Here is a 14,825-nt window from a genome sequence, read left to right on the forward strand (position 1 = left end):
TTTTTTTTTTTTGACGGGGGGGAAATCTTTATGGATACCCCTGAGCCCAGGGAGACTCAGGGGTTATGTGGGGACTCTCCCTCCACACTGGAAGGCCTACCCCACTAAAACCCCCCCGGGTTTCCCTCTCGCCGGTTGAGTCGGCGCCGTGGGATCAGTGAACATTCACCACGACGCCGCCCGGATTCACCACGACGCCGCCCGGGTCCCGCGTAGTCCTTTTTTTTTATGACGGGGGGAAATCTTTATGGATACCCCTGAGCCCAGGGAGACTCAGGAGTTATGTGGGGACTCTCCCTCCAAACTGGAGGGCCTACCCCACTAAAACTCCCCGGGTTTCCCTCTCGCCGGTTGAGTCGGCGCCGTGGGATCAGTGAGCATTCACCACGACGCCGCCCGGCCGCCCTAGCTTACGCCAGGGCTCCCGCGCCAACGGAGGAGGGGCGAGTCAGTTGTCCTCCGACCCGCCCCCCAGACGAGTGAGGCCGTGCAATGCAGACTCCGGAGTCTCTGTCCAGAGCCCGCTGGTCTCACTAGGGGATCAGGCGAGCAGCGAACTGCCTTCGCCTTCTCCCCGTACGTCTGCGCCGGAGCGGGTGCGCGTCTGCCCCGCGTACAGTCCTGACCTGGCACCTTATGACTTTTATTTATTTCCAAAAATTAAGAACCAGCTACGCGGCTATCGATTTTTATCACTTGAAGAGGTTGTCGAAGAGAATGAAAAATATGTTTCCGAGATGGCCACGGAGTGTGGCATAAATGTTTTCAAAATTGGTTCATTCGTATAAAAAAGTGCATCAACGCTAATGGAGAATATTTTAAGAAACAATAAAAGTCATATCTGACCATTTATAGTATTTTTTTCTTAGTCTTTCCGGAAACTTACAATGCGCGCCACGTAATTAAGTATATTTTTTAATGCACACATTAGAAAGATATATGTTGGATATATTGGGTTTTATTACTGTATTTTTACAAGAGGAATCGTCGTAGCAGTAGAGCACCTTGCCTATTCCTGCCGCCAAGCAGTAATGTCAGCATTACTGTGTTCCGGTTTTATAGGGTTAGGGCGCATTTATTCAACACGCATTACATCGCGCTCACACCGCACGGCCGCCGCGCGGTCGCCGAGTGGAATCCGCGTTGCCGCGTGCATCGAACTGTCACGGCAAAATACGCTCTATTTACATAACCTTTACGTTTTAACTTAAATAAGCATCTCGGGCACGCGGACAAGTCTGGCTTGAATTTAGTTTACGCGGCGCACCATGCGGCTACCGCGCGGTTATATTATTCAGAGGAATTCAAATGTTGTTGCCTAGTGAATAGAATTTAGACTCGCCATTAATGTACGTGAAGGCGTGGCAACTGGGAGAAAACTTTCTGCTCGTGTAACAAGGCGCTAAGGGTGCTGGTGAAATTACAGGCACGTGAGACTTGTCAACTTATGTCTTAGGGTGACGGGCGCAGTGGCAGGGCCCTCCAGATCTTTGTGATTTAAAGCTCTGAGTTATGAACAGGCGTATAGCTTACTTGTTCATTCCGTCACTTGATATTATAAAAAATAATAATACTTTATATACTTCGTGACCTCTTATTGGCCGCGCTTTCAGGCACACTGACTGTCCTGGTGAAAATGCTTTTGTGACCGCGCGAATTCAAATATAGTTCGCCACAAGATAATAATGATGCCTCGCAAGAATCTACATGACCTATATTTATATTCCTATGATACATACCATAATTAACGATTCGACATCTTTCAATAAGGTCAAATTTTTGCGTCTCGTGGTAATATGACGTTCATATGACGACACAGAAACTTCCAAATTGTTTATTATTTGTTCAATATGTGGATATGTAGTCGTCGTATTTGATTTTTCTAAACCCATAGCAATGTCTAAGGCTTTGTGCAGTTGATTTAATAAATTATCTGTCTAGAAAAAGTTTAACAGATTAGACAATGCGATGCCTTAGGTCCTTTCTCAAACACGTATCTTATCTAGAGTGACTATAATTTTTCAGGAGACGGCAAAAATTTCAATTTATTTTAAATTTCTTATCAAGGATGTAATTTAGATGCCTTACTTTAAGAATAGGTAAAATCTAGTGTGTGAATATGAAAGAAATGTCATGTGAAATCATCTTGCAAATTTGTATGTAAGTATAACACATTTTTTGCATTTCAGTTACTTTTTAACCGACTTCAAAAAAAGGAGGAGGTTCTCAATTCCAATTTAATTTTGTTTATTTTGTTGTCGTGTTTTGTACGCGATAACTCCGGTATTTGTGAACCGATTTTCATGATTATTTTTTGTCGGAAAGAGAGTACCTCCATAGTGGTCCCATTTAGTTTTGAAGAAAATAATCCACCTCCAGGGGTGGCTGTTCACGCATGAAGATAAATGGCGCCTAAATTTATTAGGTATAAGGGGCAATTATTTTAATGGTTGATTTTGCTATACTCCAATTCAAGGCGTTTTTGAGTAGTGAGAACCGATTTTTGTTATCTCCTGTGTTAAATCCCGTATAGTGGCGAACTAGGGCATGAATCCCGGTTTGCGCACTTTCCGGTAACCGATTTCAATAAAATTTGGTAATTATATGTGATTCCGCGTACTTTTGAGGTCGGTTTTTTAGTACTCTGTACTGAGATTATAAAATACGAGTTTGAGAAAGTGAGGCGACGAATTGTGGTTTTGGGCATTTTGGGCGTGTCTTTAAACCTCTATCAATTTTAAATTTCGAAACTTACATTTTCTGTCGTATATGGCACGCTCATTTTTTATAGTTATAGGAAACTTTGAAGTAAAATCATAAAGAATTTCATGCCAAAACAACGCAATAAAATTGTGAAACATCACTACCGTTATAGTGTAACACAGTACGAAAAATACCAGCCGATTGAACACTCTATTTTCTGAGGATTCTTCTAAGTAATATGTCAATAATCTACGAAACATTCTTAAATTTAAAAATTTTACACGTTATTGACCAATTGCTAAAATATGGTCATAAATTTCGTTAAAAGATTGAATGAATGAAATATTCTTTATTGCACATTAAAATTTACAATGACAAAACAGAACAGTAATAGAAGTATCACAGAGTAAGATAATGTACAACAGGCGGCCTTATTGCTAAGTAGCAATTTCTTTCAGGCAACATTAGGATAGAAGGAAATAATTTGACCGAGCTGTGGCGATTACGTGAAAGCAAACATAGAATAGGAGGACGTGTTGCGGCAAGATGAACGAACGACCTGAGTAAGGTGGCTGGCTGTTGTTGGATACGGGAGGCACCAGACCGGAAGAGTTAGGGTGTTGGAAGAGTCTAGCACTGTTTGTGTATAAGCTGATATGATGAATTTGTCAGCAGAGGCTGGATGGTCTTTACCAAGAGTAGGGTTTGCGTTGCGTTTTTTTTTGAAAATCAAAATGAAAGTAGATGATGGATCACCTTTTGTTCATATGCGGTGAAATGTGCGATGGTGCTCGTTAAATATTTAGTAACTTTTGTTCCAGGAAATGTTCGTAAGTAATAATCACTGTATATTGTTAGTAGAGTAACGCGTTGAAACATTTTATTCTTTTTATTTTTTTAAAATGAGGTTAAATTTACACCCTTAAGATCAGCTTTAGGCTTCATACATCTATAGCTACTAAAATATAAATAAAAAAAAACCAACAAATTTCATCAAAAAAATGACCTAAAATAAAATTCCACGCTGTATCGTGTCTGGCTCGCTAGACGGCAATGAACACACCGGTTGAACCAACCACGACCCAGAGCGGTAATCGCTTTATTCTTGATTTACATTTTATTGACATTACCTGAAACAAAAACGGCGACAATACATCTAAGATAGGATCTATTTTCTCTCTAATCGCTGCGCAAACATCACTGTGCGTAAAATAAGCGCCATATACTCCCGTAGTAAGAGCAACAATACTTAGAAAACTACAGAACGCAACCATTTTCTGAAAAAACAAAAAAATATTGTTATTCTATACTAAAGCACAGTCGACGGTGAATTAATCACAGAATACTAGAAAGGGGTTGAAAGGTTTCAACCACTTTTAACCTCTTTCTCACTTTGCTCGGTAATATTTGGTATGTGATTATTGGTTTATTAGGACATACTCTGTCTAGTCAGTATGCAGTTTAGAGAAAAATATGAAATCAACAATCGACATAATTTTTGAAAACAATGCCTGAAATTCAAAAATTGAAACATAGAGAAACTTTACAGTTAGATTACGGCTAGTTGAGGTTAATGACAATAAAGAAAAAGACAAAGAAAAAGACAAATAAATTGACAAGATACAAAAAAAATACATTAAACTTTCGGCTACACCACCAAAAAAAAACCAAGAAGCTAAAGTTGGATTTTAAGGTAATTCTCATTAACCTACCAACAAATGGACATTGGGTCTAATACAAAAACCACGAAAAAAAATGTCCGAGGTTAACCTATAAAAACGTAGTGACATGTAACAAAATATAAAAAACTAAAACATTTAATTTAAATTCTAACGTCATTGCAGTACTGCCTAAATTTGCTTACAACAATTTAAGGGCCCATAGACATCACATTCAGCTTCTGCTGGAAACTTAACAAAATGCACCATATTTAGCTTCGACTGAAAATTACTTGAATACAAGAGGAATGGAATAGCCTTTCTCGTAAATATTAATTATTTGTTTTATATATACTATCATGTCGAATTTTGTACAAATTCACTTAAAGGTATAATAAAGAGTTGGGCAGATACATACATACAATTATTACTACAAATGTGAAAATAAGCGTGTACTATAAGAAATGTACCGATATAAACGTAAACTCAAATATCCGTAATTCAGATTTATAACAAAACCGTTACCCTTTCGAGTAATTTTGATGCTTTTTACATAGACAAAATTAGCTTTTGTTTTGTAATCTTCGTAAAAACACATTATGAAAATTCGAGCCAATGTTATTTCGGGCAAATGTATTTTCTGACTTCTGATAGGCAGTCCCATGCCGTAAAACGAGTACAACAATATTATGTTAGTTATCGCTAACGTTTAATAAAAAAAATCATTTTAAAAATAGGATTAACATCAAAGCAACTCTACAGTTTCTTTGTTCTAAATATTTCAATCGCTTGTGGTTCGAACAATTGAAAATGACCAAGAAGTTTATAAGCTTCTTGAAACTGACGTAACGGGTCTCTTTCCATCTTTTGCGCATGCAATGAATAGAAAACGGACAGTTAGCTATTTCATTATTTCGTGTGCTTTTGTAATTTATATTTACGATTCAGTCATATACAAATTAAATACTATAAAACTGCACAAAATAACACTTTTAAATGACAACTATGATAACACAATATATTTGTTTAGTAAAAATATGATACAAAATCCTGTTTTCACAGTTTACTGCAGTAATTTTTACAAGTTATTATTTGTACTGCATGATTGACAACCGCGCTGTCACTCGAACAAACGAAGACTATTGCGCGATTGACGCTCTGTATGCGATTTTAACGCACTACAGGTACGAACACTTTTTACCGCGAACCCGACGTCCATTTATTGGTAGGTCAATGGTAATTCTACTGGCGCCATTAAAAAAATGTAATACATAACTAACCTTTTTCCAAGGTAAATATTGTTTACGAGCTACAAGCAAAATACAAGCAAAAGTTTGTTTGAAGCAATGCGGATATTGTGGATACTTTTATATTAAATTTACGGAATGGAAAACAGCCCCACCCCAACTTCATTTCAGGTACGAACTTGGTAACACTGAGCGAACGAAAATATACCACTTGAGCTTAAAAATACGTGAGGCGCACTATAAGTTTCCGGAGTGAATAAGAAAAAATACTATAAACGGTCAGAAATGAATTCATTGTTTCTCAAAATATTCTCCGTTAGCGTTAATGCACTTTTTCATACGAATGAACCAATTTCGAAAACATTTATGCCACTCCTCCATGACAATCTCTGAAACATATTTTTCATACTCTTCGACAGCCTCTTCAGGTGATGAAAATCTTAATTAAACTTAATTCTTAATTTTTGGAAATAGTCAATAAACAGGTCGGGACTGTACGCGGGGTGGATCATAAGGTCAACGTTCTTCACCTTCAAGAATTAATTTGTCTATCTGGCCGTGTGAGAACTGGCATTATTGTGGTGCAAGATGATACGACGTTTACGGTATTTTTACGGCGTACGGAGTAGTAAGTTTGAAATAGGTCTTGATAGACGCACGCCTGAGGTCTGTTCCGATCTTGTCTGTAGCACCTCTCACGTAAGGTACAATGGCAGATCTTCGCTCAACTGTTGGTGGTTTCACACGTCAACCGTCAACAGTCAACCGTGACCATGAGACCGATAAAGTACCCGAAGTTGGTTTGTTTGAAAAAACAAATATACGTGATTTAAATCTGGAAAAATAGTTTCATTTCTTTAATATAAAAATATGTTAATTTTCCCACAACACGTATAACATACGCTACACGTGCAATCATACTGCATCATTTAACTGCCTCCGTGGCCGAACGGTTACCTTACCGGACTGCCACGCAGAGGTCCCAGGTTCGATTCCCGGCCGGGAGAAATATTTGTATGGCCTACAATTATTTCTCTCGTGAGTTTGGGTGTAATTTGTGGTTGTCTATGTGTGTGTCCATGGCACCCGCGACACAGGGTTTCCCTAGTGCGGGGCTATGTTGAGTGTGTGCGTGTGTGTGTGCGTTATAAATTTAAATTGTCTATTCGCGTCTATTCAATTTCATTCTGTAGAACTTTTTCCTGTTCTTTGAAAGGTAGGTAGTACTTTGTTCTTTGAAAGGTAGGTAGTACTGGGAAACTATTCCCAGCTTGCCGTGACTTTGCATATTTTCACCAATATGTAGAAGAGCACCTATATAATGTTTTTAAGCTATAACGGCTTTTATATAATGGATGAATATAAAAGTATCTCCAATATCATAGATAAAACAAGCTATTGCTTGTAGCGTATTAAAAAAAATATTTACTTTGGGGAAAAGTTGGTTATCTACTGCATTTTTACATAGCGTACTTACTTTAGAAACAAACTTCAGCTTTCTAGGTGACTAATTTTATCACATACAGTGAAACTATTTGCAAAACATCGAAATTCGAAAAAGTAATTAATAAACATTTGGTGGTTTTAATAACACCATGACAAATGACACTCCTTGTATCATACGTAGACATTTATTTATCTACAGATTTGGAACAACCTATTCGGACCATTGGTTATAATAGCAACAGAAATAAAATATTATGGAATGCCAGAGCTTCCGTATTTTTTTCGGTAGTAAAGAGATACGACAGTTTGGTATATTTTGTGGGTCACAACATTCGATCCACCATTGTGACACACCAAGAATAAATCGGCAATACTACCGTAGTATTCACGAACTCTACTAGGTGTAACTTACTAAGATCGAAATATTCTTAAAATCACTATCATAACCTATCTACTTATTTTGTTAATTCTTTGGAGAGCGAAATCTTACTGCGTTAAAGAGCTATGACATTGGTGATACAAAAACAAACCTTATAATATTTTACTTTCCACATATCGCAACGTCTGAATATTTGTTTTTTATTAGAGCATCGGCGGCAAAAACTATTCCACATCATGAGATACAGGACCAGGACGCCAAAAATTGGAAAGCCGTATAATAGTACTCCCTGCAATAAAATAATGTTGGCGAACTAGAGAGGAGATAAGCATAGTATTACAAACCCTACAGTTGCGCAACAAATGTACAATGTGCTTGCGCAGGGTCGGCCGGCGCCAGCCGCTGTGAGCAAACGCGCTTATTAATTGCGTACCGAGCGCTAACGGTTGACGTGATTTTTGAATACGGTGAGTCGTTCGAGAAATCGTTATATGCATATACATATATAATGTTGCACAACTGTCCTGTGTCCTGTTCGGGACTCGGATTGACACCATTGTATCGGATGACATTATGTGGTCAGTGGAAGAGATAGGCAGCCGGCCGTGGAGATGGGCAAGGTACGACGTTCTCGAGGAAACCTGCGCCAAGACCCTCGATCGACAAATACCACCCAACAGATGGACAGATAACATCCAGAGATACCTATAAAAATGGATACCAGAGTAATAATACATCGATTGGCGTAAAAAAGTGAGAGAGCCTTGTTCGCAGATGGTTGTTACAACACTCGCTTAGTTAACCAAACAGCACCGTTGTGTCCTAGATTTAAGTGTAGAAATAAAATATCAACGAATACCAACAGGGGCATTAAATTAATAGCGTATTAAACACCACGGGGATGTAGGAAGGACGCGACTACGATTTAACGTAAATAAATTGTTACTTACTGGTAAGTAATTATTTCCAATAGACAAATCAAAGTCGCGTGAAGCTAGTCCTAGTCTTATAGGGTTGAACCTTGGCAGATTATGTAGTATTTTCGACAAATAAGCTACTGAAGAATCTGTAAAAAAGATATTATGGTTACTATTGAGCTATCACACGTTCAAATTAGATGCAGTAATGTTAGCGTTGCTGCGTTCCGGTTTTGAAGGGGTGCTGGTGAAATAACAGGCACATGGACCAACTTATGTCTCAGGGTGACGGGCGCTGTGGCAGTACCCCTCAGATCTTTGCTATTTAAAGCTCTGACCGGCACAGCAACTGTTATGGACAGACGTGTCGCTTACCATCAGGCGCAAGAGTTACTCGTGCCGTTACTTGGTATTATAAAATCAAAGACGCTTGTAGAAGCGCAGGCAGTTGAATAAAAATATAGTAGTTTAATGGCTAGCCACTGACAAGCCACTAGTCTTAACGTTTAGCAGAAAACCATACGTATGAAATACCATGCGTATGGCCGGAGCCATTGACACTCTATCGGCACGCAAATGAGATGATTTTTAATTAGATTTATTTGAGGACCAGGAAAAAAGGATTTCACTTTTCATACATAGGGCGCACTATAAATTTCCGGAACTGGCCACTTACATAAACAATATTTAATTTAAAAAACAAAAGTAATTACAACATTTGAAAATGGAACTCTTTGGCTGTAGAATACAGTTTGTTTCATCTGACTGTCACTTGTTTTTACATTGTGGCGTCATTTTAGACATTGGTTGTCTACATCACCATGGATTTAAGTCGAAAGTTTCCATAGTATGTTTTTCTACGAATTTAAGTGTAATGCAACAGCTCAGCGGAGCTTTGCTCGGATTCAAACTGCTTTTGGCGATAAAGCACCATGCAAGACGACTATTTATAGCTAGTTTGCAGAATTCAAACGTAGTCGTGTGAATCTCAGTGACGAATTTCGTGATGGTCGCCCGTCCACTGCTATGAACAACAAAAACATCGATGCTGTACGCCGTATGATCAAAACAGACAGGCATGTGATATACCATGAGATTCGGACATCTTTAGGCATAGGCATGAGTAATGAGCAAATATAACTAATACTACACAAACGTTTGGGTGTGAAAAAGCTGTGCTCTCAGTGGATCCCACACAATTTGACTGAGGCTCAAAAACGGATCGCGTCACTTGGTGCAATGCCATGCTTACCAGATTCAACGAAGTGGCGTCAAATTTGGTGTGAGACATAGTAACAGGTGACAAAACATGTATTTATAGTTACAATCCCAAAACAAAGCAGCAATCGAGCGTATGGGTCTTTCGAGATGACCCGAAACCAACCAAAGTGGCGTGCGTGCAAATTGCCTCTAAGCGGATGATTGCTTCTTTAATTAATAAAACTGGACACGTGGCTACTGTTGCTTTGAAGAATCGTTGTACCGTGAATAATAATCGGTACACAACCATTTGTTTGCCGGAAGTTATTGACAAGCTCCGTAAAAATAACCGTAAACGCCGATATATCTTGCACCACGATAATGCCAGTTGTCACACGGCCAGACAGACAATTGAATTTTTGAAGGTGAATAACGTTGACCTTATGAGCCATCCCACGTACAGTCCCGACCTGGCACCTTGTGACTTTTATTTATTTCCAAAAAATATGAACCAGTTACGAGGTCAACGATTTTCATCACCTGAAGAGGCTGTCGTAGAGTATGAAAAATATGTTTCAGAGATTGTGATGGAAGAGTGGCATAAGTGTTTTCAAAATTGGTTCATTCATATGAAAAAGTGCATTAACGCTGACGTAGAATATTTTGAGAAACAATATATTCATTTCTGTACCATTCATAGTATTTTTTTCTTATTCATTTCGGAAACTTATAGTGCGCCTCACGTAGTAGTTTGCCTTTACTTATTTAAAGTTGCTGTAACAGAATCAATGGAGCTGTTACTGAAAGCTCGTCGACGATAATATAAACTCTACATAATATCTAAGGCTACCTAATCCAGCCCTATCTTCTTTTTGTTTGAATTCCTAGTAATCGTAGAACACAATTTGTTCGTTGGAATTATAGGAACGCCGTGTGCTGGTTCACAGTATAGTTCGCGTGCTAGACGAAGTTGGACGATGAAAGTTGCTGTTGCTGCTGCGGGACCACCTTGCACATTGGCCATTTACAATTATGCTTTTATAAATAAAAAATCTAAAACTTTCTGTTTTAGTTCATTTGTGTAATCCAATTCAATCCCTATTTACCGATAGATAGGGACTAGAGTACGGCGGGTATCCGGACCGAGCCCACAGCTAGTAATACGCCTCCACGGGCGTCTCTGGCGGACCCAGACTTGGGTATGGACTCGCCGAGGTTTGTGGTTAGCTGCAGGGATGAACATGTTTGTCTGCCCCTGTAGCATGTGACCGGGGCGTTTGTCCCGCGCGCAGCTAGCGCGCCTTATTAGCGGTCGAGACGAGGGCCTTATGGCGAGGAGACGCGCGAGGCATCTGAGTTGTCCTATAAGTCGCTAGCTATGTCCGGACATTGTCGCAGGACACTGCTACCGGCATCTCCGGCACTAGCACGGAAAGCTAGCAGAGGGTAACTAAACATCCTCCGGCCGAGAGACGGCGTTGTCGGCGTCGGTAAGTGAGCGTGCCTTACAGCTCCGCCACCAAAGAGGAGATTTGGTAGTCGGCTTAGAGTCGACGGCTCAGTGGTGGCAACACAACAGTTGCGCAGAGCGCGACTGGAAGTGAGCATGCCTAAAGCTTCGATACCTATCTGGAGAATAAAGAGGATGCTGTACGCGCACCCGGGGCGGCTCACCTAAGACTAGCCTAGCCTTACAGAGAACCGGATGAAGTCCGTGCAAACGGGCTGATCTGGGATTACGACTTGACTTAGATGGTTTCTACGCGGGCATACTCGCGAAGGTCATAGTACCCTTCTGGTATACCCTAAGGGTTGGTAGGGAGGATCACTATAATCAAAAGTAATGTAGAAAGATATGGGGCCGTCCAATCCACGGCTATTTCAAGCACGTCCAAATCGTCAACAATAAAGTAGAAACACAACCGTCCGCGGCACTTACTTATCGGCAACTGAGCCGAACGCGAATGTTGAGCCTTGTCGCGTTCACGCCAAGTTCGCGCTTCACGATCCCTCTATTGCGGGACAAAATACCGACAACAATCGGGAACGAGTCGCGAACACGGCGCGAAGCCGCCAAGAGACATACTTCGCAAGTAGTTTGCGGCTTGTGGAGCGAGTGTGGAGTAGCCATAAGATATTTCATAAAAAGTAACCTCATATTTGTAACAGTTTATAAAAGTTTCGTTTCCAAATGCTAAAAAGTCTTTGAGTCGACAGTTCACAGTAATCTGTATCCACAAATAAGCGCTTTGCTGTCTGACGCGCAACATGGCTTCCGCTCTGGGCGTGGGACAGCGGGGAACTTGTCGGATCTCATGACACACATAGTACCGACGTGGATGCCGGTCAACAGGTAGATGTGGCCTACTTCGATTATAGAAAGACTTTTGATGTAATAAACAATAATGTCCTTCTGACGAAGTTAGCTTGTGTAGGTTGCACACTGCACCCCCTGTCCTTTTTTGCCAGCTACCTACGAAATCGATGTCAATACGTTGACTGTGGCGGACAGCTTTCCGAACTTTACGTTACTAGTTCAGGTGTCAGTGAAGGCAGTAATTTAGGGCCTCTCCTCTTCATTTTAATGATCGATGACTTACCGAAAGTAGTCAATAACGCTACACCCTTATTATTTGCTGATGACTGGAAATTAATTCTAAAAATAACTCAGAGGGCAGATCATGCTGCAGCAGGACATTGATAGGATCGTACAGTGGAGTCTTATAATAAATAATATTTTAATGTAACCAAATGTTCTGTGTTATCATTCAGCCGTGCGAACAGCCCAAGTCACCATCAATACTACATAGACAGAACGCCGCCCGATCCAGCGTGTATTTAAGGTTAAGGACTTAGGAGTGAGCTTCACTAGCGACATTAATTTTCGGAGTCATATCATTGATGTATGTAAAAAAGCGTACCGCAATCTGGGATTGGTGTTACGTTTGTCAAATAACTTCACAAATATAAGAAAAAGCAAATGCAAAAAGCATTATATGAGGTCCAGGTAAAAAGTCCTCTCGAATGCAACGCTGTTATTTGGTCGCCACATTTACATTATAAACTGGAAGTAACAAGAGAAGTAGCTCTCGCCACTTACTTATTGAAAGTGATACGTGGTAAAATACACAACCCAGCTGTATGTACCTGACGAATACGTAGGGCGACGTCGGCAGCCGCCGCTGCTGTGGGTGTGTCGCGCGCGCACCAACCTGCACAATGCGCCCCTCATGAGAGCGCTGCGTGCACTCAACGCGGTGTCAAACGACATCGATTTGTTCAATTGTTCTATGAATGAATTCTCACAGGCTGCATGTTGTAAAATTTCATGTAGTGGCACATATTAAGTGAGTTTGTTTATTGTTGACATGCTTCAAACTAGTTAGGCAATTACACTATGATCTAAGGAAATACATCTTAACTGCCTCCGTGGCCGAACGGTTATAATACCGGACTGCCACGCGGAGGTCCCAGGTGCGATTCCGAGGCCGGGAGAAATATTTGTATGGCCTACTTGTTTCTCTCGTGAGTTTGGGTGTCATTTGTAGTTGTTTATTAGTGTGTCCAAGGCACTCGCGACACATGGTTTCCCTAGTGCGGGGCTATGTTGAGCGTGTGCGTTATATATATTAATCTGTAATGGTAGGTGTAAAAGTTTAGTAATCATAATTTGTTGCTTTACTATCGCATTAGGTTAAACCTGTCATGATAGTTTAAGTGTTTTAAAAAAAAATTACTTTTGATATTTTCGACTACGACCATCGATGATGAAACAAAAATCATGAAACAAATTATTAAATAGACTACTTGTGCAATCTTTCCATATATAAATGAAATCGTAATTTTTCGGTAAGAACCATTAGTCAATAAAATTAAGCAGTCTCAATAAAAACAAAAAGATGCAGTGCTGTAATGAGTGACATTAGAAATTTACTTTAGAAATTGACTTTAAATGAACGCTAGTAAGTAACAATGTTTTGTTTTTTGATACTATTGAAAACATTGAGGTTTAATTCCATAACTACAAACCTGAATTGCCTCCTCTTAGCACTCCTTCGATACCAGACGATTCAATTACAACATATGTGGCTTCCGTCGCGGAGTTCTCCTCGTGAGTGGTGTTAAAAGACTCCCATTTTCGGGCGTAATTGTTTCCTTCTCTTCTAAGGGTTGTAACCATGCAACTATCCTGTTCATTAGAATTGGCTTCGCGTATGCCTACAGGCTCATACGAGTGATCAAATAAATTTAGTTCCTTCGTATCCCCGCCTTTTGTCACTAAATTGTTGATTACGTTGCGAGCTCTTATGAAATGTTTATCACGGTAATTTTTAAGTTTCTCTATGTTATTGTGAATGTTTTTTTCTGGCCTGTACATGTTCTCTAGACTGTTGAAATGTTCCGCTATGTTTGCTTCAAATGCTTGGTTTCTATCCTCCTGTGTAACGCTATCCAGTTTGTTTACATATTCGTTTAAATATTCCTGTTCTAAATCGTAATTATTTTCAATCTTAGACCTAGTTTTAACGCCTACGTTTGTTCTGTTTATGTGTCCTAATGCATTCCACATATTTCCAATATCGTTACCATCAGCGTCTTTGGAATTTATCATTTCCTGTGGTATTAACGAGTTTTCTAATTCAATAGTATTGCTTAATGTATGTTTTTGGTCTACGTATTCCCTACCACTAGAATAATCTAAATTATCATATTGTTTATCCATATTTTGATGAATAATTTTGTGTTTAGTTATATATTTATACTCCCCTTGTAATTTGTCTGCAAATTTGGGAACTGCAATGTTTGGTAGTTGGTGTAATATGGTTACATCTGTAAAATGACAACTTTTGAGAAGAGAAGTTTAAAAATTCCACGAACAGAAGTAGTCGATGTTCACATTTGTTTTATGTAGTTCGAATAATTTCCTTGACTTTAGAGTGATAAAAGCTCTTTTGACGTATAACCACATGTGGCTTTATTATCCCAAAGGTAGGAGATTAGTTAAGTATGCTATCGGAACATGAGTCTAAATTTTGTTTTGTATTCCACTTAAGTCTTTTGCAGTATGGGATTAAATTTGAAAATACGATATCATTGCAACAATGACGGAGTCATTCAAATCATCATTAGTGTACTTACTTTGATTTGTTTCAACACAAGGAAAACTCGTGTTAAGTAAAGGTATCTTTGAGACTGAATTGCTACATGTTAATTGTACACGCCTCGACATAAGGTCTGCTTAATCTCGTCGAAACTTACATTAAACATGAACACC

General features: G+C 39.5%; 1 protein-coding gene across 1 annotated transcript; it reads right to left on the minus strand.

Annotated features, from left to right (window-relative positions):
• Positions 1-1,100: 1,100 nt before the first annotated feature.
• LOC113233935 lies at positions 1,101-14,166 on the minus strand. Its single transcript, XM_026469171.1, has 7 exons — positions 13,580-14,166; positions 12,698-12,859; positions 8,384-8,499; positions 7,585-7,722; positions 3,834-3,980; positions 1,740-1,937; positions 1,101-1,160 (listed from the first exon to the last, which is right to left on the minus strand). The coding sequence occupies exons 1-7, from the start codon at positions 14,160-14,162 to the stop codon at positions 1,101-1,103; spliced, it is 1,404 nt and encodes a 467-aa protein (XP_026324956.1). The 5' UTR covers positions 14,163-14,166.
• Positions 14,167-14,825: the final 659 nt, after the last annotated feature.

This window comes from Hyposmocoma kahamanoa, unplaced genomic scaffold (assembly GCF_003589595.1).
Source record: "Hyposmocoma kahamanoa isolate Upper Pololo Valley unplaced genomic scaffold, ASM358959v1 80, whole genome shotgun sequence".
NCBI lineage: Eukaryota > Metazoa > Arthropoda > Insecta > Lepidoptera > Cosmopterigidae > Hyposmocoma > Hyposmocoma kahamanoa.

Bases quoted from the DNA above. Each gene is read 5' to 3' on its own strand.
- LOC113233935 (XM_026469171.1), bottom strand. From the start codon at position 14,162: ATGATAAATTCCAAAGACGCTGATGGTAACGATATTGGAAATATGTGG. The intron at 8,500-12,697 runs GTACATACAGCT...TCTTTTTTACAG, and splicing joins TCGCCCTACGTATTCGTCAG to ATTCTTCAGTAGCTTATTTG. The intron at 7,723-8,383 runs GTAAGTAACAAT...ATTTTATTGCAG, and splicing joins TTGGAAATAATTACTTACCA to GGAGTACTATTATACGGCTT.